General features: G+C 39.3%; 1 protein-coding gene across 4 annotated transcripts; it reads left to right on the top strand.

Annotated features, from left to right (window-relative positions):
- Window positions 1-4,528: 4,528 nt before the first annotated feature.
- Window positions 4,529-23,883, top strand: LOC111073975 (E3 ubiquitin-protein ligase CHIP). Of its 4 annotated transcripts, XM_022366550.2 has the most exons (7): window positions 4,529-4,754; window positions 4,917-5,064; window positions 13,547-13,745; window positions 13,803-13,944; window positions 16,513-16,618; window positions 23,145-23,201; window positions 23,561-23,883. In XM_022366550.2, exons 2-7 carry the CDS (start codon window positions 4,942-4,944, stop codon window positions 23,801-23,803), a joined length of 870 nt encoding a protein of 289 aa, XP_022222242.1. In that variant the 5' UTR covers window positions 4,529-4,754; window positions 4,917-4,941; the 3' UTR covers window positions 23,804-23,883. The 4 variants fall into 4 exon arrangements, with proteins under 4 accessions (XP_022222242.1, XP_041451888.1, XP_022222243.1 ...); XM_041595954.1 differs by lacking the exons at window positions 23,145-23,201; window positions 23,561-23,883 and adding an exon at window positions 16,679-16,711; XM_022366551.2 differs by lacking the exons at window positions 4,529-4,754; window positions 13,547-13,745; window positions 13,803-13,944 and having other exon boundaries at window positions 4,974-5,064.
- The last annotated feature ends 284 nt before the right edge of the window (window positions 23,884-24,167 follow it).

Genomic DNA, 24,167 nt, shown 5'->3' with positions numbered 1-24,167 from the left:
TTCCGCGATGCCCACACAGCAAAACACTTATCCAACTCCACGGACCCACTATCCAATTTTCAACGAAGCACCAAGCTTCGACCTACTTACCCCACCCTACAATTATTGTTGCCCAATAATCCTGAGATAGCAATAATTAATTATTTCCGGGTCAAAGACACACTGTGGAAAATCACGGTCTCAGGTGCGATCGCCAGCTGCTTAAAAGGGCAGTACATCAGCCAGAACGCAAGACACGACACTTGGCAGTACATCATCAAAGTGTAAATAAACAAGTAACGCGAATAAAAATAATTAATTAACTCCAGAACAAAAATACAAAACAGAAGTTCTGGAGTACTTTCTTCGGTAAGCAAACGTTTCACCTTGTCTACCACTCTATCGGTCATACAAGGCACATCCCGAACCTAATCTTCCAGCAAATCTACAAATTTTTTGTAGAGGAACCCTGGACCGGCTGATTCATATCCCAGCTTGAAATAAGGTATCTTACACTGGTAAAGAGTAATAGTTCCGCTTTAGACGGATTAACACCTAGCCCGCATTTGTCTGCACACTGGGACAGTTTCATCAGAGTGCTTGTCATGCACTCGCATAGCGTCCGTGGAAATTTTCCATAGAATGCTATTGCAACATAATTAGCGTACGCCACCACGTGGCGGACTCCGCCCTGCGGTGTGCCTCTGCTGACAAACCTAGGAGACTTTGACGTCCCCAGTGAGGCCTAAGCGGTCCTGCATTGAAGCATCTGATCGAAAAGACTCACCGTCCGGGAATCAGTTCCCAGGTCGATGTAATCGATGTAATCGCGTGTAGGGCCGTCTCGGTGGATCTTTCATTCCGATAGGAGAGCTGAGAATCAGAGATTAGATTGGGCGGAATACTCGCCCTGAGATGCAGCCCTAAAAGCTGTTCCATCGTCTTCAAAAGAATGGACGAAAGACTTATTACCTGCCTTGGGTATAAAAAACGACTCTAGTCTGAAGCCATGTCTGAGTAACGAGTCCAGTTTGTACGCCTGAGGTCCCGGAATTGGACTGGACTTGGTATGGAGAAAGAGAAGAAAGTTTCCACGTACCTGTGCTCCGAGAAGGAGTATTCTTCAAGGACCCTCCAGAATACTATGTTCTCATATTCTGTATCGTGTTAGAGCCAAGTGTGAGGTCCAGGACCTCCTCGCGATTTTTAATAATAAAGGTGGGATCGTTTGCCCGGTTTAATATGACCATCTGAGTTGTCAGTCTATAGCTGAAAAGGGACCTGTTCATTTGTGTCGGTGCTTCCACACCGATGGTGGTATGCGTTGGCGTTGCATCACACAAATAGGTCGATGTCCTCGGCCTCGCCGTCTGCGATGAGAGCCCTTAGGGGCGCGTGTGGAGGGGGGTCAGGTTGGTCGTGACCCATATATGTGGAGCACATCCTCAGAGAGCTTTCCTGGCCTTCGAGGCTCACCGCTCACCTCCACCATTTTGTCGTCGGCATCGCTCTCGGTTGACTCCATATCCTCTCCGACATCGATACGTCCAAGACCCCTGGCTTGCATCCGATTCGTAGCGGTCCACAATGTTGTCCGACATCTCCGACGCTACGTCCGACGCCGCGGTTTGGCTTTCCGCTTTCGGGACCTCTGGCAGCTCTAGATCTGGCTTGATCTCTGCTTGCCTGCAGTTAGAGTCGGCTTTAAAGGGGACTATGGTCACCTTCCGGTAGCCATAGTCAACTTCTCCGTCCGACTTTTTCAGGAGTACGAGAGACTCCTCATTGAGGACTTATCTGGCGCCTCTGTTCAGTAATCTCCTCCACCTTGGCCACCTTCCAATCGGCTGTCGGAAGGTGGGTGTTGCAGACCTGCAGAACCCTCAAGATCTTCTCCGACTCTTCAGGCTTCACCGAGACCCACGCTCTAGCCCTCGGTCTGCTGCGGATGTCTTCCCATTTGACGGCCTCCAGTTTGGCCCCTGGGTAGGCCTCCTTGAGCGCCGCCACTGCCTTCGTATAGAGGGCCGCCGAGCGAGCATCTTGGCAGGCGTTGGCTTTCACATTTAGGCGGTGGCCCGCCATTCTCCGTGAGCTCCTCCAGAAATCTGTCCTGGAGCTCTGCATCGACCAGATGCCATTTGTCCCGAGGGACATTACCGTCCTTGGCGCCCCTATCCAGGACGCCAATTAAGGTCTTACCCCTCGCCACCTCAGCAAACGATCTGTTCACCGGGTTGGTTTTCGCCCGCTTGGCTTGCTGGGCTTGGCCTGGCTGTATAGCGGGATCCTCCGCTGAGCGTTGTCGCTTGATCGGGGCCTTGGCTGCACCCTTTCCGGCTTTGTCTGGCTGGAAATCCGGGATTATCGAGCTGGCCCATAGCCTCAGCTTCAACCCCTTTGCAACCATATGCAACGCACTATTGGCATATCCTGTTTCACCGTGGATTGGTGAATTTCACTACGAGAGTTTTCTTCTCTCCGCCCGACTATAATTAGCCAGAATCCATGGCAGACCGTACCAGAACCTGTTTCCAGCCGCTCCTACGAGGAGAGTATATTCGCAATTCCACTAGTGTGTACAGTTATGGCGGGTGAGGGGTCGCATATGATCACCCCATATCCTAGAACATTTAGAGCAAGGCCGCATCGGCTCAGGGCTTGTCCTGTACAGTACCCCTAGTCCGAGGGTACAGGTATGGAGAGACAGCCCTTCATCCGTTAGTCCCCCTGTATCTCCCGAAAGGCTGACGACCATTTAATTTAATTTAAATTGAAGGTACTAGAGACCCGAGGGTCATCTGTGATGAACGTCTGGGACAAACCATCCATCTGGGATGTTCCTAACTCGCACGTTTCTACGCAATAATTATTCGATCATTTTCAAATGCAACCACAAACATTTAACATTCACGAAAAAGTGCCATTCACTACGAAAACTAAAACTTTAACAAACAGGCAAATGGGAAAAAAGAACAAGCATTGGACCATGGCGGCACAAAGAGAAGTCTAATATACATACATATGTAATAGCCTTTTCCCACACAGCACATCTATGGGGAACGGTAGAATTTTTGAAAGATTTGAAACACATATTCACACTTCACACCATCAACCACCCACGAGAAACAGCTGATGCTCCATTGCGTGCGATGAAAATTGGTTCACATTTACAATTAAAATTGATATAAATAACATTGTAATGGTTGTAAATGTGATTCAGCAGCAAAACATTCACAATCTTTCACAATCTAATCATGTTGCTGTACATAGATGATGATACTGAGGCTAACATTGACGAGGAGAATTTATTGGAATGGATATCTGTTTTAAAAACACCGAAGCGCGGTCATTTGTGACTGCTTCTACTTAATCCAATCAATGTTTTAAACACAAATATATATTCTATGTTTGTTGAGAAGCGGTTTGGGACATTTTGGGAGAAAGATATACCCGAAAACATTTTTTAAGGAAAGTTTTCTATAGCCGCAGCATTGTATACTTCGGGCTCTTTTTCTAAGTACACAAAAGTCGGATGGCTGTCAGCCGATAGCGTGTGCAATATCCAGCTTGAGTTATGAAGAGCATTCATAAATCAGATGATCCCATAGGATAGTCTACAAACCGAGTTTTGTGTCTGAGACAATTCTGACATATCAGATGTTTTGTTGCAGTTTTTTACCATTTACCTCTCTGTAATTGTTTACATATTTGTTGTTTTTTATACCCGTACTCAAAAAGAATTAAGGGAAATATTAGATTTGTGGTAAAAGCGGATGTGTGTAACGCAGAGAAGGAAAAGTTTCCGACCCCATAAGGTATATATATTCTTGATCAGCATCAATAGCCGAGTCGATATAGCCATGTCTCTCTGTCTGTCTCGATGAGCGCCTAGATCTCAGAGACTATAGGAGCTAGGGCAACCAAATTTGGTTTCCAGACTCATGTGATATCACACTGCTACAAGTGTATTTCAAAATTTCGCCCCGCCCCCTTCCGACCCAACAAAGAACGAAAATCTGTGGCAGGCACAAATTTTAAGATACGATAAAACTAAAAACGCAGTATCGTAGAGAATGGCTATATCTACCAGATTGCCGAATCTGAATCCAGAATGAAGAAACAAATTTTCAGTTACTTCCCCCGCCTCCTCTTGCCAAGGACCCGCTACTCATTCTCTTTCTCGGTCGCACACTCTGCCGCGTTCAGTGCGCGAGCAACCTCTAGCGGAGGAGATGTAGAATATAAATGGTACATAATAGATGTAGAATATACATTGTATATGTAGATAACAGATGTAGCAAAAAATATTTTTTTTAATTCTAAACTTCTAAAAAATTATAAGCTCAAAAATGTATTTACTGACTGAGTACGGGTATAGTAGAGTCGCATCCCAAGAAGCGTTCCTTCTATTTATTTTTTCGTTGTGAATTCCAATTTTTTGTTGTGTATGTCAAAAATTTATGGTTACATTTGACAATTATCGAAAAAATACCGCACAGAAACGTGCGAATTAGGAACACTTTTGATGGATGGTGGAGTAACTGGGAAATTTTCAGAACGACAAAACCTTTCGGACAATGGTCGCCCAGTTGGAATTGGCTTTAAACACTAACAAACTAAGAAGTCCGAAATTCAGACTACTCATGTGTGGAATATAGTTAACTTATCATTCTTATTTAATTTAACTAATCACATTCTTGAGTACCCTTATTAGAACTCTTTGACGTCTCCAAACACACACTTCGAAAATAACATCTTAATAACTTTATACGGTAATAGTAACATCAATAAAAACAGATATTTACTAATGTGTTGAATAATTAAAAGTTTTGCCAGCATCCACCATTAACTAAATGGAAAGTTTGTGTTGGAATATTATTAATTCAGCGTTCTAATATATTTTATTGAAACTTGATTATTCCGTAAATACATAGCTGTAATCCAGCATAATTTACCAGCATGACGACCAAGCATATGTATTCTACAACAAATTTATCTGATCTTCAATTGAAAGAACAAGGAAACTGTTTATTTGCAGCTCGCAAATACGACGACGCAATAAATTGTTATTCGAAAGCTATTGTAAGTATATGTACTTACTTACATATATATGTATGTACATACATAAGTATAATTCGGTTTCATATTTAGTCGTACACTCCCAACTGCATAAACTGAAGTGAATACTGAAGTGAAAAGTATGGGAATAAATAAATAAATATTGGTTATTTACATACATATGTATGAAAAATGTAGTTTTGCACTAGCCCTCTCTCCATTAATATATGAAATGTTGACGTTTTCGTTTTCAATTAAAACTAACTGTTCTCCATTAATATATGAAATGTTGACGTTTTCGGTTTTCAATTAAAACTAACTGTTCTCACTAAAAATAATGAGTTTTGTTTATAAGTTAGATAGATAATACGATGAAGTTATAGTAAAATTTAAAAAACAACAATTTTATGTCATTTCTGTATACTTTTTGAGCATATTTGTACTGGGTTAACAAACGTCCATTTACACTAGTCAACACGACAATTAGGCTGTGGCCCAAAACGACTTTTTTAGATTTCGGGGTTTAAATTTTTTTAGCGAGTTATGGTTTTTTTTATGGTTAAGTTTTTTTTAAGAATTTTTTAAAATCTGGTATTTTTTTAATGTTTTTTTTTTCAGAGGTAGTGCCACTAACCATACAGTATATAGATGTGCCAGTTCATACAACGAAAGGGGCGCAGTTGAGTTTGCAGCGTACGTTCCCAGATCTTCGGCTTTGGGAATGGCCGCGTTCGGCTCATGACGTCACACGAGCCAACTGGCAGCAAGCATGTATGTGTTGTGTACGTGTACACTCCAAAACATATGATTTTATGCATAGAATAATTTTTAGCTGCCGAAACCGACTTTGTTCGAGATTTCAGTTTACGTAAACGTATGTGTGCTGACCTGCCGCAACATAAATGAGGAATGAGTGGGTGGGGGTGGGAAATAAATACAATATATAAAAATAAAGGATGTTATCTCTGCTCATATCTCCTAAACTAATATTATCTTAAAAACTAGATTCGCTAAAGCTCTGGAAAATGTTCTACTAGATGTGTACATTTATTTTATTCTAAGCGTTCATAAAAAATTTTTTCGTTTTGTTCTGAAAAGCTGTTGTTGCTTCGGGCGCGCGGGGTATTTCTTCCATTCTCTTTTAGGCTAGCCTTTGCCTTTGCTTTCGGCTTCATCAATGCCTCGACTCGCGTCGAGTCGAGCGACAGAATACGCGAACAAAATATGAAGTCTGACGACGGGAATAGGTCCAGAGCCGAACTAGCAGTTGCCGAGGGCCCCCCTAGGGCTAACAAAAAAATTTGTTGAAAAAACAAAACTCCAAATAATGGATATAAAATAGAATAGCCACTGATAAACATACACATTAATTAAACAAACATTAAATTTATAAGTTTTTATTTCAAATGAAAAAAGAAGGAACTGGCGTGAAAAAATGGAGGGCCCCAGATTGATGGTTGCCCAGGGCCCGGTTGAGGGTTGATCCGGCCCTGAATAGGTCGATTTGGTTTTAAACATGGCACACACACGTTTACGTAAACTGAAATCTCGAACAAAGTCGGTTTCGGCAGCTAAAAATTATTCTATGCATAAAATCATATGTTTTGGAGTGTACACGTACACAACACATACATGCTTGCTGCCAGTTGGCTCGTGTGACGTCATGAGCCGAACGCGGCCATTCCCAAAGCCGAAGATCTGGGAACGTACGCTGCAAACTCAACTGCGCCCCTTTCCTTGTATAAACTGGCACATCTATATACTGTATGGTTAGTGGTAGTGCTTAAGTATCTAAGTAACTTAAGTATCTTATATCTGGTTGCATAGAACTTTGCAGTTCTGAAAAGCTGACAATGCAGCTATAAATCGGACTCTTATTTTAAAATTAAAAAAAAATTTTACATTTTACATATATCAGCATCTACATCTACTATGTATATTCTACGTCTAACATGTAGATTCTACATGTACCATTTAGATTCTACATCTCCTCCGCTAGGGGTTGCTCGCTCACTGAACGAGGCAGAGTGTGCGAGCGAGAGAGACAATGAGTAGCGGGTCTCTGGCTGAAGTAGGCGGGGGAAGCAACAGAAAATTCATTTCTTCATTCTGGCTATAATTATGATCCGATTTGATTCAGATTCGGCAGTCTGGTAGATATTCTCTACGATACTGTGTTTTTAGTTTTGTCGTATCTTTAAAAATGTGGCTGCCACAGATTTTCGTCCTTTGTGGGGGCGGAAGGGGGCGGGGCGAAATTTGGAAATACAGTTGTAGCAGTGTGATATCACATGAGTCTGGAAACCAAAATTGGTTATAGCTCTTATAGTCTCTGAGATCCAGCCGACAAACAAGACGGACAGACAGACATGGCTCTATCGACTCGGCTATTGATGCTGATCAAGAATATAAATACTTTATGGGGTCGGAAACGTTTCCATCCACTTTTACCACAAATCTAATATACCCCTTAACTCTTTTTTGAGTACGTGTATAAAAAGTCATTTTGGTCCACAGCCTAAAGAAAAAGTTCAATTTGGTTGAGTAGTGTTATGAGATGCAGCCCCTGTATATTATTTTCATAGCATGTACATATTTTTATATGGGGCAATAACTTAAGTATTGGTAACATTCGAACTTTTTTTTATTTCCTTGCAAAGGGATTCCGATTGTAAAAGATAACTCCTTAAAGTAGTTATAGTTGTAGAACCACTCCTTCCGAACGGCTCGACCGATTCGTATGAATTTTTTTTATATATTGAAAGTAGGTATGAAATTAGGGTTGTCAGCTAAGAGCTAGTCCTGTAATGTGTTTGGTTTGCATAACGATTTTCATCAGTAAGAACAGCAATTTGGTTAATTTGTAAGTGTGTTACAGTAAAAAATGTCAGCATGACGCAATTTGCCCCAGCTGCACCGTCGAACGAATTTGCAAATATGCGAATTAGTAGAGCAGATAGAACAGACGAACGAATCTAGCAAAGTAACGAAAGTGTGCGTGTGAGCTTGTCGCAATTGTCGAAACTCAATCACAAGAGGTTCGAATTAAACGAAATCAACAATTCATTTGCGCAAAAAACAGAAGATCCGATTTTCTGTCCTTACTAATCCTAACGTACATATGCTTATCGCTTACTCTGAAACACGCTAAAACGTATAAAATTTACCAACAAAGCACAAAAAGTCCATAACCGATCATTTTTTGATAACGTGAACAATGACCCCTATTACTCTTTGCTATTTAATATAAGCCGAAGTCGCTTTTAGATGGTATTGCAATGCATTACTGAAGTTTAAATAAAGTAAAAGTATAAAAAAACTACAAGGAACGTTGTGAGTCCTGTTGCCGCGACTCTACTTTTATACCCGTACTCAGTCATTACATATTTGTTAGTTCGTTTAGAACTTTTCCATCAATCGCGTAGTAGGGGAAAATTCATAGTTCACACTAATAGTTGAATTCCAATAATCCTGGCCTTATATTTGCAATCTATTTCGTAATATCAGTTACTGTGGGCTATATCAGTTCCGAAGATTCCTTGGCATATTTAAATAATATCGGGCGGCAATAGTGAGTAGACGAAGTTCGGGGATTTTTTCAATGTTCCGAAGTATCCTGAATTTTCATCACATCCCCATTTGCTGATTAATGTGAAACTCTCAATCTGATGTTTAGGTAAGCTTTCCATAAGCCGTTTCGCAGTGTGGTTCACCAGGTCTTGAAGTTTCACTTCCGCTGATAACTCCGTCACTTGTGGAATCGGTCCTGCCATCTTATTACTTTTTTCAAATTTTTTTATATCCTGGCAAAACTTTGACATTATTCTGCTTCAAGGAATGTCGCAATATTGAATATTTGTCCTTAGACATTTCCAAATCCATAAACAAGGCCAAAGCCTCTTCAACAATGTACGGTCTTGGTTGCGAATTTGGCGGCGTAACGATGCTATTGTTCATTCTTTCAAGTCTAATCAGCCATAGAAACATGCGATGACATGTGCTATGCGAACTTATGTTTTCCCTGTCGTTCGTATATTTGATTGACAGCGCCTGCGTAGAGAGGGATAGCACAGGAGACAAAATTCAACATTATTGTTCGTAGCCGTCTCTAGACACGTCAATGGCTTTTAGTAGATCAACTGAGGGACTACTTGACACACAATGATGTTTACCAGCAGAACACAGACACCAAGCCAGCAAAACACAGACACCAAGCCAGCAAAATTGTATCCGCAAAGTAAACATTTAGATAAACTTTAACGCAGCGCTGCTCCCAGCTCAACTGGACAGCAAGCTTGACGCATATAGTTCTCTGGCTCTGACTGCAGACATTTCCCATAAGGCCATCTTTATTTTTCCAGCTAGTCAGTTAGCAAAGTCTAATGTCATATGGCTAACACGAATTCCTTCAGAACGAATTTTTGCAAAGTATCGAAATGAATTTTTGTTTTGTTTTTTGCGTTAGTGTCTTTTTCTTTGTCTGGACGTTGATATGAAGTGACTGCACCATCAAGTGGCCCATGCGCACCAGGCCGAAGCCTGTTACGCGCGGAACTCCCGCAAAAACGACCGAGGGGCACTGCCGCATGACGCGCGACGCGTGTTACCGAACCGATCGCGAGCATGCAGGAAAGATACGGATCGTAAAGATCGTAAAGTTTATGCGGCTCAACAAGTCAGGGCTATCTACGTCACCCTTGATCAGGTTGTGCATAAAAATCACACCAAGCATTTTTCTACGACTAACTAAGGTTGGAAGGTTTATTAAAAGCAATCTACGAGGGTAAGATGGCAGTCTCACACCTGCATCCCAGTTTACACAAGAGTCGCACTCAAAAATCGGACGAACAAGCGAGATATAGAGAGTCTTCGTTATATAGGGGTCGTCAAATTCCTTTGACCACCTCTTTATAAACCCAAGCACACCCATGGCCTTATTTACCATGGTAGAAATGTGTTCAGAAAACCTTAACTTTGGGTATAATTTAACACCAAGATCATCAACCAAGGTAATTCTCTCAAGAGAACCACCGCAGAGGCTATAAGGAGCCAAAAGGGGGTGGAAGCGATGAAATGTGATTACTTTGCATTTCGAGGCATTTAGGTGTAACATATTTGCACAACACCATGATTGAAAGTTATTGAGATCGGATTGCAAGCGAGAGTGAAATGAAATGTCCTTATACTGGACACAGAGTTTAACATCATCCGCATACATAAGTACTCAAGAGTTTGTTAATACTGAAGGCAGATCATTAATAAAGAGTGTGAATAGTAGGGAGCCCAGATGGCTGCCCTGTGGTACTCGAGAAGTAACCTTAACAGGTGAAGAGAAGGAGTTTCTGAAGAGGACTCTTTGAGACCTAGAACGAAGGTAGCTAGGTAGCCATCTCAAAAGATTAGGCGGAAACCCTAAAAGGTCAAGTTTTTGTGCGAGGATAGAGAGAGAGAGTCGAATGCTTTACTGAAATCAGTGTACATGACATCCGTCTGAAAGTTACCTTGAAAGCCTTTAATGATAAAAGAGGTAAACTACTAAATTTGTGGTTGTTGATCGTTGCCTTATAAATCCGTGCTGAGACGTAGATATAAGTGATTTGCAGAGATGTTGCAAGTGCGGAGTTAAAATTTTTTCAAACATTTGAGGAATAGCGAATAACTTAGATATACCTCTATAATTATTAGCATCAGACTTGCTACCTTTCTTATGGAGCGGAATAATAAAAGATTTCTTCCTGATTGGGGGAAGCATGAAGAGTTAATGGATAATGTCAATAGTCCACACAGAGCGTCGGCACAGTACCTAAGTACACAGCCGGGAACTCCGTCGGGACCTGGCTTAACTAGTCGAAGATCATGAAGCAGTGAGTTTTCATTTAACAAAGGGCTGAAAATGCCATTCGACCTTGGTAAACTGTATGGATACGGCTGACCAGAGTAGCTTTCATAAGAATAGGTTGTTTGGTAAAATTTGGCAAAAAGATCGGCAATTTCCTGATCATTGTTTGCTGACATATTGAGAAATGATGGATGTGCGGACGTTCTACGCTTACTTTTTACGAAGCTGTAAAACTGTTTAGGGTCCTGTGAAAATCCTATCCTGCATCGAGATAGGTAATTTTTATAGCATTGAGCGTTAAGAACCGAAAAATTTGACCGAGCTATTACATAGTGAGAAAGAGAAGAGAACCAACTTCTCGAAATTTTTAATAAAGTTTTTTAGACAGGATAACGCTTTGGTCAGCCAAGGAGGCTTTCCAGATCTAACCGGACAAGAAAGTGGGACACAAGAATAAAAAAATGTGTCAAGTACATTGTAAAAAATGTTTGTGCCTTTCATAACGTCAGTGCACAAGTACAGAGCGGACCAATCAAAATCCCTAATGAGGTTATTAAGCTTCGTAAACTCGGCTTTACGAAAGCAGCGGACACGTTCAGATAGCCTACCCTTTCGATCCAGTACAGTAGGCCCAATATTGACCAATACTTCGAATGTAGGATGGTAGGAGTCTTCAGGTATAGTGAGCGGAAGGGCTCGGGTTAGCAACGCTATTGTCGGATCCGAAACAAAGCACAGATCAAGCAATCGACCCAAGGAATTTTTCACATGGTTGACTTGAGACAGGGATAGGTCTAGCAAGCCGTCGATAAAGTCATATCGTGACATGGGCACATGCCAAAACTTCGGAACTAAGGATGTCTGGCTTTAACCAGGTCTCGGCAAACACAATAACATGGGACGAGAATGCGAGACTCAAGAAAACGAGTGCTGAGCTTACTACGCAAGCCTCTAGCATTCTGGTAGGTAACTAAAAGAGAGGAAGTTAGTTTTCTGGATGGGTAGAAGTTGAGGTGGAAGATGAGGGTAAAGATGGTGCACTGGTCTGACTACTAGGAAGAGTTATGGGGGGCCTATTCTTTTTCTTAGCCTTAAACTCTTTGACGACCAAATACTCCGGCCAAAACTTGGCGGAACAAATGTTGTCAAATTGAGTTGGGGTGACGCTTATCTTGAAGGAAGACATCTCCCTGGCGTATGAAAAGTTAAATTTATCCACCTTTAAGCCGACAGTTTTTATTTTGCTTTGTATAAAAGCGGTTACATAATTGGATGTGAGGTCAAGGGCTAGCCGCGAGACAAAAACTTGTCGCTTTGGTGGGACTCCCACCAGAGATTTTGGTGTGATGGCAGTATCCGGGGGTCTATTGTACATCTGGACATCTATTAGCTGGTGGGAGCGAAACTGATGGGATAGTCAAGGAGTTGGGTGCGGACTCGACGGATACGGACGATACAGACATGTCTACCGGCATACTCTCCGAAGTGACGCATTCGGCTCCCGAATCTGCATCACCAGCAGAGATCGTTGCCCGTGGAGTAGCAAACGTAATCCACTGCTGCACTAAGGGAGTGGTCGGACTAAGTTTTTCGGAAGCCGGCGGACATGAGGCAGTCGGCACTTGCCAGTCCCGCGGAGTAGTCTTCTTGCGCCTCGGAGACTTAGCCAGCAGCTGTTAACTGCTGAACTGAGTGTCCATGGGCCTTCTGACAATATAACGCCCGAAACTAATAAATATTAAATGCTTATTTTATAACAATAAGGAACGACAGATTCCATTTCGAGTGCACTTTGTTATGACACTCCCAGACGTTATAACACTGGGCACTATGACACGCACCCTATATAAACATGTGCATGTACCTCCCTTTGGCATAATTAAAAGCAGGTTAAACGAAAAGGAACGTAGGGAGTTGCTTCTGTGATATCACACTGCTAAAAGTGTATTAAAAATGAAAAATGGGGGCGAAATTTTGAAATACACTTGTTGCAGTGGGATATCACATGAGTCTGGAAACCAAATTTGGTTGCCCTAGCTCTTATAGTCTCTGAGATCTAGGCGCTCATCGAGACAGACAGACAGACAGACAGACAGACAGACAGACAGACAGACAGACAGACAGACAGACAGACAGACAGACAGACGGACAGACAGACATGGCTATATCGACTCGGCTATTGATGCTGATCAAGAATATATATACTTTATGGGGTCGGAAACGTTTCCTTCTCTGCATTACACACATCCACTTTTACCACAAATCTAATATACCCCTTAACTCTTTTTTGAGTACGGGTATAAAAAGGAAAATGATTGAAGTCAAATTCCCACGGGAACATATTTTATATAGCAGGAGTAGCAGGCAGCAAAACAGTGACCAACTTAGACGCGACCTCCAACATGTCTTCATATATTTATCATTAGTATCTCATGCAATGCATGTCAGTTTATTTATATTGATCGCTTAGATCTCAGATATTATAAGAACTAGAGCTCGAAATGTAGGTGCCTCCTGTGATTCACTCAAAACGGAAATGAAATGCAATCAGGGTTGATTTCACAAAAATATAAATTCAACTGCGAAGTTCTTGGCTTCAAGTACAATATTATGTGGGTTGTTAGATTAGTCCGGGATATTAACAAGTGGTTTTCATTTTATTTAAAGATAAAAAACCCTACAAATGCAACTTTTTTCACAAATCGGGCGCTCTGCAATCTTAAGCTAAAACGATGGGAGCTGTGCTGTCAAGATTGTCGACGAGCTTTGGATATCGACGCAAACTTGCTAAAAGGACACTTTTTCTTGGGGCAAGGCCTTATTGAGATAGACAGCTATGACGAAGCAATAAAGCATCTGCAACGCGGTTAGTATTAGTTAATTAATCAAAAAATTTTTTTATAAGAATAATTTTTATTTTTAGCTTATGATTTGTCAAAGGAACAAAGACAAAACTTTGGTGATGATATAACATTACAATTACGACTTGCTCGCAAAAAACGCTGGAATGTCTTGGAAGAAAAACGAATTCAAGAAGAGATTGAACTTCAATGTTATTTAAATCGGTTTGAATTTTATTATCTATCAGGAGTGCCACAGAATTCAATAGTGACATGGGAAACCGCGCAGAGGATTTCCCGGCCGTGCCACAGAATTCCGAGCGATCTCATTTTTCTTAGCATTGTCACAAACAAAATTCGAACTAAGGCTAGGGTTTGACACCTTTCAAGATTTAATTCGAATAGGGTTCATTTTGCAGTTTTATTGATTTGATCATATCAAAACAATTGGTTTTTATTTTATTCTTTTATGATATGAAATAATGGATTTTTCAAAGCTGTACTTTTATAATTTGAAAGCAAAAAATCATCCCATATTGTGCGAGTCAAACAAAACAATGTACTCGGCAACTCTAGCAGTTGTCTGGCAACTCTACGTGCATGGCAGCAATCAGCTGTTCAAAAAGAACAGACATCTGAATTTTACGGTAAACTTAATTAAAATGCTTTTACCGAGACTGTTGGCCATCGAAGAACTACGGAGGCAACATATTATAATACAAACCTTGCAGCGCAGGCTTCTCAGATGCGCATCGGACTCGTTTTCGCGTTCAGCCGATACGTATGTGGTTTTTGTGATTGTCTTATCAAACTACTGTTAATTTAGTTCATTGCAACTACCATTTTTAGGTATAATGATCGCTATGATTCTATTTGTGCTGCCATGGGTCTGCACTTAGCCGAACAGGGGTATTTGACATAAATGCAATGGCAATAATGTGTAGAAATGGTTTGTTAGTTCTGTTTTGGCATTTTGAAACGATTCCACCTGGTAGTACTACAAATGACTACAAATGTTTTCACAATTTGCACAAAAAGTATGCACACGTTTGACGTAAAGAAAGTTTTACTGCAATGATCTACCTCGGACTGGAGCGTATTGAGCGCGGAATCGTTAAGTGAAAATTCAGTCAGCGGATTGGATAGTGATTTACTATTATGCTTATTTTATTAACTTAACATGTATATATTATTTGGATGAGGGTTAATCACCAATTGAACAACCTTTATGGGAAATTAAGATTCGAATTGTTTTGGGTGTGTTTTAAGGGTGTATTTAATCAAATCGCTGGATAAATTGTGAGCGATTTTGATTCCGCTGAAAAATCGGTGTGTGGCACGGCGGAATGGAATTGAAGTGATTTTCCAGCGGAAGTGATTTCTGTGGCACCCCCGAATTTTTTTTGTTGAGACGTATTTAAAGCACACACAGTATGTAATCGAAGCAGTTAAGAGCTATAAAAAACTGTAAAAGGTTAAAACTGTTCCAAAATGATCTCACAGGCTATTTTCAAAGAGTTTTTCAACAGTGGTCCGATCTGGACTAAAATAATTCGTTAGGTCTTTTCTGCAAATAACTGCTCAGATAAAAAAAGGGTCTCGTTGTGAGCTTTTATACCCAGTACTCGGTCAGTATACACATATGTGAGCTTATGATTTATGTACTCTATACAATATGTTCCATACGTAATGATAGTTAAGCATTAGAATGGGTATCGTAGCCGATGACTTCCGCATAGAGAGAGCATGCTCTGTCTTTTGGTCTATACCAGTGATGGGCACGGAAACTAACGGAAAGAGCCAGACAGAAAAAACAAAAAAAACAAACACCGTCGCGACGCGTCGCAGTCATGAGCCAGACAGAATGGGCGAGCAAAGTGAATACACTTTGTTGTTGCTCTGATTTTCATGTGCGTAGCCCAAGACACATGATGTGTTGTTGCAATCTCGAGATCGCGCCTTCGAAGCATTTTAGGCGTCTCTTTGACGCCAAATTTCTGTGGCATTGTTTTTGTAAAAATTCACGGATCGCTGAACGCGAGCGACGACCGTCTGAGCCGACTTGCTGGTGCCTCCCGAAAAACATTTTGGAAAGAGCCGCGGGAGCTGAAAGAGCCACGGCGTGCCATCTCTGGTCTATACAAAAGTAGGAAGGGAATATAATGATCTGTTTATATAAGATTAAGCGATTATCAGCTTTGCGCTGCTACTTCGATGCCGCTCACGAACACGTGTATAACACTAACCAATTGTTGCCTAGTTCTCAGAGACTATAAGATCTTGAGGAACCAAATTTTTAGTTTCCAGACTCTTATGATATCACATTGTTACAAGTGTATTTCAAAATTTTGCCATGACCCATTCCGCCTTTACAAAGTCGAACACTTTTACGTCCACAATTTTGAAGATACGAGAAGACATAAAACGCAGTATCGTAGAGAATGACCATATCTGCAGAACCGATCAGATCATATCATTATTATAGCCAGAATGAAGACTCTAATTTTCAGGTGCTAACCCACCCCATTGCAGCGGTGCAGCGCTATTCATTCTCTCTCTCTCTCTCTCTCTCGCACCGACAATCCGTACGTGCAGTGGGAGACCTTTGGCGGATGAGATGTAGAATATACATTGGAGCTGTAGATGACAGATGTAGCTAAAAAATTTAAACTGATGAAATATTTAAAATTTCGACAAAAAATAAGGTCATATATGTATGTATATACTGTGTATGGGTATAAAAGTAGAGTCGCGGCTACCGCATGTTGTACATATTATATAATTATTTTTCAGATTAATTAAGGATGACATGGAAAATCGTTTATCCAATCTAAAACTAAATGAAAACTTGCACGAAGAGCAGCTTAAAGAAAAGCAACAAGAAATTGAACAAGAATGTGTAAGTAACAGATAAAATTAGTAACGCATGAATTGTCACCCCTGCATTAATCGTTGACAGGTATTTAATTTAGCTTGATAGTTTTTTGGTTACTAATTTTTACCTTCGACAACTATATATGTTGCGTCAGAAATAATGGCACTGTTTGGTACAACAGTTTTTATTGTTACAAAACATGATCACTAACCAACACTCACTGTAATATCAATTAGGTTTACATGTCTCCTCTCTGAAAGAAGTGTGCTTACTCTCAAAATCCTAAAGGTCCTTATTAATTTAGGCAATTTTCCGAAAAAGACGCGAAATAGAACAACGACAAAAATAAAACCAAAATGTTTTTTTTTTTTTTTGTATAATTTATACTTTATATATACTTTTGATACTTTATAATCTATAATAAAGTAATAACACTACCCGACACGAATTTTTCTCAAGGAACCAAACCCACTTTTTATACCCGTACTCAAAAAAGAGTTAAGGGTTATATTGTATTTGTGGTAAAAGGTGATGTGTGCAACGCAGAGAAGGAAAAGTTGCCGACCCCATAAAGTATATATATTCTTGATCAGCATCAATAGCCGAGTCGATATAGCCGTGTCCGTCTGTCCGTCCGTCCATCTGTCCGTCCGTCCGTCCGTCTGTCCGTCTCGATGAGCGCCTGGATCTCAGAGACTATAAGAGCTAGAGAAACCAAATTTGGTTTCCAGACTCATGTGATATCACACTGCTACACGTGTATTTCAAAATTTCGCCCCGCCTCCTTCCGCCCCCACAAAGGACGAAAATCTGTGGCAGGCACAATTTTAAAGATACGATAAAACTAAAAACGCAGTATCGTAGAAAATGACCATATCTACCTGATTGCCGAATCTGAATCAGATCGGATCATAATTATAGCCAGAAAGAAGAAATTCTTTTTCACTTGCTTTCCCCGCCTCCCCAGCCAGAGACACGCTATTCATTCTCTTTCTCGCTCGCACACTCTGCCGCGTTCAGTGCGCGAGCAACCCCTAGCAAAGGAGATGAAGAATCCAAATGGTACATGTACAATCTACATGTTAGATTTAGAATATACATAGTATATGTAGATGTTGATATATGTAAAATTTTTTTTTAATTCTAAAATAAGAGTCCGATTTATAGCTGCATTGTCAGCTTTTCAGAACTGCAAAGTTTTATGCAACCAGATATAAAATACTTAAGTTATGTGAAAAATAGAAGCACTACCTCTGAAAAAAAAACAAACAAAAAATTTTACATATTACCTTTTTTTTGCTACATCTACAATGTATATTCTACATCTAACATGTAGGTTGAGATTATATACCATTTAGATTCTACATCTTGAGTGTGAGAGCGAGAAAGAGAATGAGTAGCGGGTCTCTTTCTGAATGAGGCGGGGGAAGCAACTGAAAATTAACTTTCTTCATTCTGGCTATAAATATAATCCGATCTCATTCAGATTCGGCAATCTGGTTGATATACGATACTGCGTACTTCCGATTTTAGTTTTATCCATAGCTCGCAAATAACTGTCAAAACTTTTTTCCATTGCGGTCTGGTCTCTGAAAAAAAGAAAAAAACACCACGGACATTCGCTCCCGCTCTGAGCAGAACACTTTTGGTGTCTTCGCTTGTGTTATCTTTTTCGTGTCTTCGGGTTGAGCCGAGACACGCTCGTGTCTTACCATAACAACTTAAAGAGGCACATTTGATCAAGCGCTCTCAGAAAAAGTGTCTGTAGATGAGCAGAGCAAAAAAAGTGTCAGTGAAAAGTGTTTTAGTTTTGTTCGTGTTTATGCCCCAATAATTTCTGGAAAATCGTATGTTTCGTATGTTATTTTTATTTATTTATTTTTTTGGTTACTCGTTGGTGATGCTGCAGTCCAAATATTCATATGTTTCAGCATTTTTTGCCTTCAAATGCCGTCTCAAATTGGTTATGTGCTTGCCGGTCAGTTTCAAACCACAAACGTTGCATATTGACTTATTAGTTGTTGAATTAAATTAAAAAAATACGCGCACATTTTTGTTCTGTACTTCACGACTCATTTTAAGCTCCAATAGTCAAACTGCAAACATACCATTAAAAAAGGCGAATGATCTGTTTCCATAGGCGGAACCACACACAAACACGCATACAAACACAAAAGACTCTTTTTCGTTCGCTCGTGGCGTCGTTGCTCAGGGAAAAACAGTAACAAAACAGAATTGGCTTTTGCTTGAGCGAAAGGAGCAAACACAGATCTGATCGTGTCTTTTCTGGTTAGATTCGCAATGTGTCCGTAAATGATACGTTTTTTCAGACACCCTGAAAGTGTTGACCGTTTTTGGCAAGCTATGGTTTTATCGTATCTTTAAAATTGGGCCTGTCACAGGTCCGTCCTTTGTGGGTTCGGAAGGGGGCGGGGTGAAATTTTGAAATACACGTGTAGCAGTGTGATATCACATGAGTCTGGAAACAAAATTTGGTTGCTCTAGCTCTTTTAGTCTCTGAGATCTAAGCGCTCATCAAGACGGACAGACGGACGGACGGACAGACGGACATGGCTATATCGACTCGGCTATTGATGCTGAATATATATACTTTATGGGGTCGGGAACGTTTCCTCCCCTTCGTTGCACACATCCACTTTTACCACAAATGCAATATACCTCTTAACTCTTTTTTGAGTACGGGTATAAAAATGTAGCTCGATTATTTTAGAAGGTATAACTTTAATTCCGCTAGATTAGCTGTTTTGCCCAGTGTGCGGTGGGTGTCCACCATGACCGCTGCTAGCTTGATCTGCCCTAGTCTTACCGCGTGCTCCGGTTTTCGTATTCGTATGATTCTTACGATTTCAAAACCGTTATTAATAAGCTTGAGATTTCAAAAATGTGCATATGGCACATAAATACAAATTTAATTTCGCGGAAAAAACTATAAATATATTTTCTGATGTTATAAATTTATATTTATTTAATTGGAAATTTATTTTCATATATCTTTATATAATTAATACATTAATTTCTAAACAAAGCTAAAAATTTTATGCACCCAAATATAACAAAACAACAACCAATAGAAAATTTCCGATTGACCGAAAAATATCGATATCAATAAGCGACATGAAACAGATTTCGTCTGTCCCTAAATTCAACGAGAAGGAACGTGTGAGTCGTTTCTGTTGACACGACTCTACTTATACCCGTACTCAGTCAGTATATACAGCTTATGATTTTTAAGAATTTTAGAAAAAAAAAAAAATTTTTAATTTTTTTGCTACATCTGCTATCTACATCTACATATACAATGTTTATTCTACATCTAACATGTAGATGTACAATCTACATGTTAGATTTAGAATATACATAGTATATGTAGATGTTGATATATGTAAAATTTTTTTTTAATTCTAAAATAAGAGTCCGATTTATAGCTGCATTGTCAGCTTTTCAGAACTGCAAAGTTTTATGCAACCAGATATAAAATACTTAAGTTATGTGAAAAATAGAAGCACTACCTCTGAAAAAAAAACAAACAAAAAATTTTACATATTACCTTTTTTTTGCTACATCTACAATGTATATTCTACATCTAACATGTAGGTTGAGATTATATACCATTTAGATTCTACATCTTGAGTGTGAGAGCGAGAAAGAGAATGAGTAGCGGGTCTCTTTCTGAATGAGGCGGGGGAAGCAACTGAAAATTAACTTTCTTCATTCTGGCTATAAATATAATCCGATCTCATTCAGATTCGGCAATCTGGTAGATATACGATACTGCGTACTTCCGATTTTAGTTTTATCCATAGCTCGCAAATAACTGTCAAAACTTTTTTCCATTGCGGTCTGGTCTCTGAAAAAAAAGAAAAACACCACGGACATTCGCTCCCGCTCTGAGCAGAACACTTTTGGTGTCTTCGCTTGTGTTATCTTTTTCGTGTCTTCGGGTTGAGCCGAGACACGCTCGTGTCTTACCATAACAACTTAAAGAGGCACATTTGATCAAGCGCTCTCAGAAAAAGTGTCTGTAGATGAGCAGAGCAAAAAAAGTGTCAGTGAAAAGTGTTTTAGTTTTGTTCGTGTTTATGCCCCAATAATTTCTGGAAAATCGTATGTTTCGTATGTTATTTTTATTTATTTATTTTTTTGGTTACTCGTTGGTGATGCTGCAGTCCAAATATTCATATGTTTCAGCATTTTTTGCCTTCAAATGCCGTCTCAAATTTGTTATGTGCTTGCCGGTCAGTTTCAAACCACAAACGTTGCATATTGACTTATTAGTTGTTGAATTAAATTAAAAAAATACGCGCACATTTTTGTTCTGTACTTCACGACTCATTTTAAGCTCCAATAGTCAAACTGCAAACATACCATTAAAAAAGGCGAATGATCTGTTTCCATAGGCGGAACCACACACAAACACGCATACAAACACAAAAGACTCTTTTTCGTTGTACATGTTCCATTTAGATTCTACATCTCCTCCGCTAGGGGTTGCTCGCGCACTGAACGCGGCAGAGTGTGCGAGCTAGAAGGAAAATGAGTTGCGTTGTCGTTTGCCGGAGGGGGGACAGGGGAAGCAACTGAAAATTAATTTCGTCATTCTGGCTATAATTATGATCCGATCTGATTCAGATTCGGCAGTCTGGTAGATATGGGTATTCTCTACGATAATGCGTTTTTAGTTTTATCGTATCTTTACGTATTTGTAGATGTATATATCAGATGTAGCAAAAAAAATGTAATATGTAAAATTTTTTTTTTTTTCTAAAATTCTTAAAAATCATAAGATCAAAAATGTATATACTGACTGAGTACGGGTATAAGTAGAGTCGCGTCCCAAGAAACGACTCGCACGTTCCTTCTCGTTTTTTCTGAAATTCTAAAAAATCATTAGCTCAAAAATGTATATCCTGACTGAGTACGGGTATAAGTAGAGACGCGTCCCCAGAAGCGACTCACACGTTCCTTCTCGTTTTAGTTGCCAAATAGCAAAAGTGTACGAAACCTGAAGTATGGCTGATAACGTGATGTGATATAACACTACTCGACAAAATCCAACTTTTCTTTTCCTCAAGGATCCAAACCGACTTTTTCTGATAGATATGGGACTTAAAATTTTTTTTTTTAGAATTATGGTTTTTTTTTTCTATGGCAGAACTTTTATTTGAACAATTTTTGTATTCTGGTTTTGTAAAGCTTTTTTCAGATGTAGCGCTTCTTTTTTTCACAAAACTCTAGTATCTACGTCTGCTTGTAAAGAACTTTGCTATTTCGAAAATATAATTAAAACAGCTACAAGATAAGCCCACACACTTTGTGATTTTAGCTTACCGTCTGGGAAATATAAAGCATTGAAATGCTAAAATGATAATTTTTTTGGGGTATTTTTAACGAAATTTTGACTTTAAAAACTCAGGAAAAGTCGAAAAAATATATTATATATTATATCCTGTGACCTCTATTTTTTCGTGTATAGGTGCATTAATTAGGCGTCGTTTAAGGTATTGTTCATTAAAATCTGTGGAGAAACTTTGAAGGTAAAATTCGTTAACCAAACCCAAAAAAATGAAAAAAATGAACAAAATATACCTTTTTGAAGGTTGCGGCCCCAACTGCTAATTGCAAATCTAACTGCTAATAGCAAAGTTCTTTACAACCAGACGTAAGATACTAGAGTTATGTGAAAAAAGAGGCGCTACCATCACCGTGAAATCAGGTGAAATCACCTGTTAAACTTCTCATGAAATTAAAAGGAATTTCACGGATAAGTAAATATGAAAAAGCCACCCAAACATTTTTTTCAAATAAAAGTAAATATATATATTTTACACCGATTTCTAAATTTTTTGTTGATTAAAATATTTTAAATTATCTGTAGTGCCTTCCTCAACCGATCGGGTTAATAAGCACCAATGCGCCTGAAATGAAATAGTTTTGCGGGGCATTTTAAACATTTTTTGCCGCAAATCCGCAAACACGCGCAGCGACACAATCGGTTAACCACGCGGCTAGAATGTTCTAAAATCTAGACATATTTCTTCTAGCGAAACCCATGTAACAATTGAGTTTAACTAACAACGCACACTGTAATCACTGAATCCACTTACTTGACTTTAAAAACATTGAAAAACTACTTTTAAAAGGAATAAACATCTAAATAGACGCACAACAACAAAAAATCACAGGCTCTCGCAACAAAAGATTGCACCAATTAATCGGTTTCTCCCATCATCCCTTTGAGGAGAGGAAATGAGCGAGAGTAGAAGAGTTAGGGTCGAATGCAGGTAGAGAAAACTAAAAATATGAGAGAGAGGGAAATCTGTGGATATCTGCTTCTCTTTCTTATGTGTCCTCTTCGATCTGCAGCAGTTGAAGCTGGACAGAATTTCGTGCTGACGTCGACGTCGCTGCCTTTGTCGACGTCGAGCCCGAACAATTTTTCCTATGACACTTTCATGCCGTGACAGCCAAACCCCCCCCCCCATAATTAAATAAAATACTTTAAAATATGTTGTATATCTTATTATTTCAGGATGATCATATAAAAGAGCTCAACAATATCTACTCAAAAGTTGATGAACGTCGAAGGGTAGGTTACGTAGCCATTGGTAAATGCATTGGTTTCAGACATTTGAATCTTCACACACGATTATTACAGTAGAAACAGAACTGTTAAGTGCAGATTTATACTCATTTTAAAACTTCACGATACAGTTTTTTAGTTAATTTAATTTACGTTTGACGTCTTATCAATAGACGTGAGTACTATAAACTTGTATCTTGTATCAAAACAAGGCTCCACGATTGTGACCTTCTCTATTCTAACCTTGATTATGTAGTATATTTCTGTTAGTTAGACTGCGATGATTTAGAATTTAAAAAGTAAAATTTAAAGTTTCTGTTATATTATTATCGCAGCTTCTATTATTAACATATACTTTTTTTTAGAAACGTGATGTTCCAGACTTTCTATGTGGGAAAATAAGTTTCGAAATACTAACGGATCCTGTGATAACTCCATCGGGGATAACATATGAGCGTAAAGACATTGAAGAGCATTTGCAGCGAGTTGGACACTTTGATCCTGTCACACGAGTAAAACTGACTCAGGATCAGCTAATACCAAATTTTTCAATGAAAGAGGTTGTTGACTCTTTTATTGCTGAGAATGAATGGTCATTAGATTATTGATTGTTAATGTAATAACTAATACTGATACATGTGTCAAGATATTAAATTTTTTGTTCTGATAATAAAAGTTGGATAAGTAAGTGTTGCGATTTTATTCGCCTCGTTCTTAAAAGATAACCAAAAAAATAAAAGATAGGGAAATCACAGGGAATTTTCGACAGAGATGACAGACTGTGTTGACAGACAAAAAACGAGAAGAGCTATTTGGTTTTTCATTGCGTCGGGCTACTCAAAACACGGTACCTAACCTAACCATAAAATTGGTATATGTTAAATTCACGTTAACCGATATCAAATTTCTTTTTTCCCTCGTTTTCTAATATTTTAAGGTATCTTTCTATCACAGGGCTGATTGATGTTTAAA

The sequence above is a fragment of the Drosophila obscura genome, unplaced genomic scaffold, assembly GCF_018151105.1.
Source record: "Drosophila obscura isolate BZ-5 IFL unplaced genomic scaffold, ASM1815110v1 contig_9, whole genome shotgun sequence".
Classification (NCBI taxonomy): Eukaryota; Metazoa; Arthropoda; class Insecta; order Diptera; family Drosophilidae; genus Drosophila; species Drosophila obscura.
The sequence above is the reverse complement of the archived record's forward strand: the minus strand, read 5'-3'. Positions and strand labels throughout refer to the sequence as shown.

Bases quoted from the DNA above. Each gene is read 5' to 3' on its own strand.
- LOC111073975 (XM_022366550.2), top strand. From the start codon at position 4,942: ATGACGACCAAGCATATGTATTCTACAACAAATTTATCTGATCTTCAA. The intron at 5,065-13,546 runs GTAAGTATATGT...TTTTATTTAAAG, and splicing joins ATTGTTATTCGAAAGCTATT to ATAAAAAACCCTACAAATGC. The intron at 23,202-23,560 runs GTAGGTTACGTA...ACTTTTTTTTAG, and splicing joins AAGTTGATGAACGTCGAAGG to AAACGTGATGTTCCAGACTT.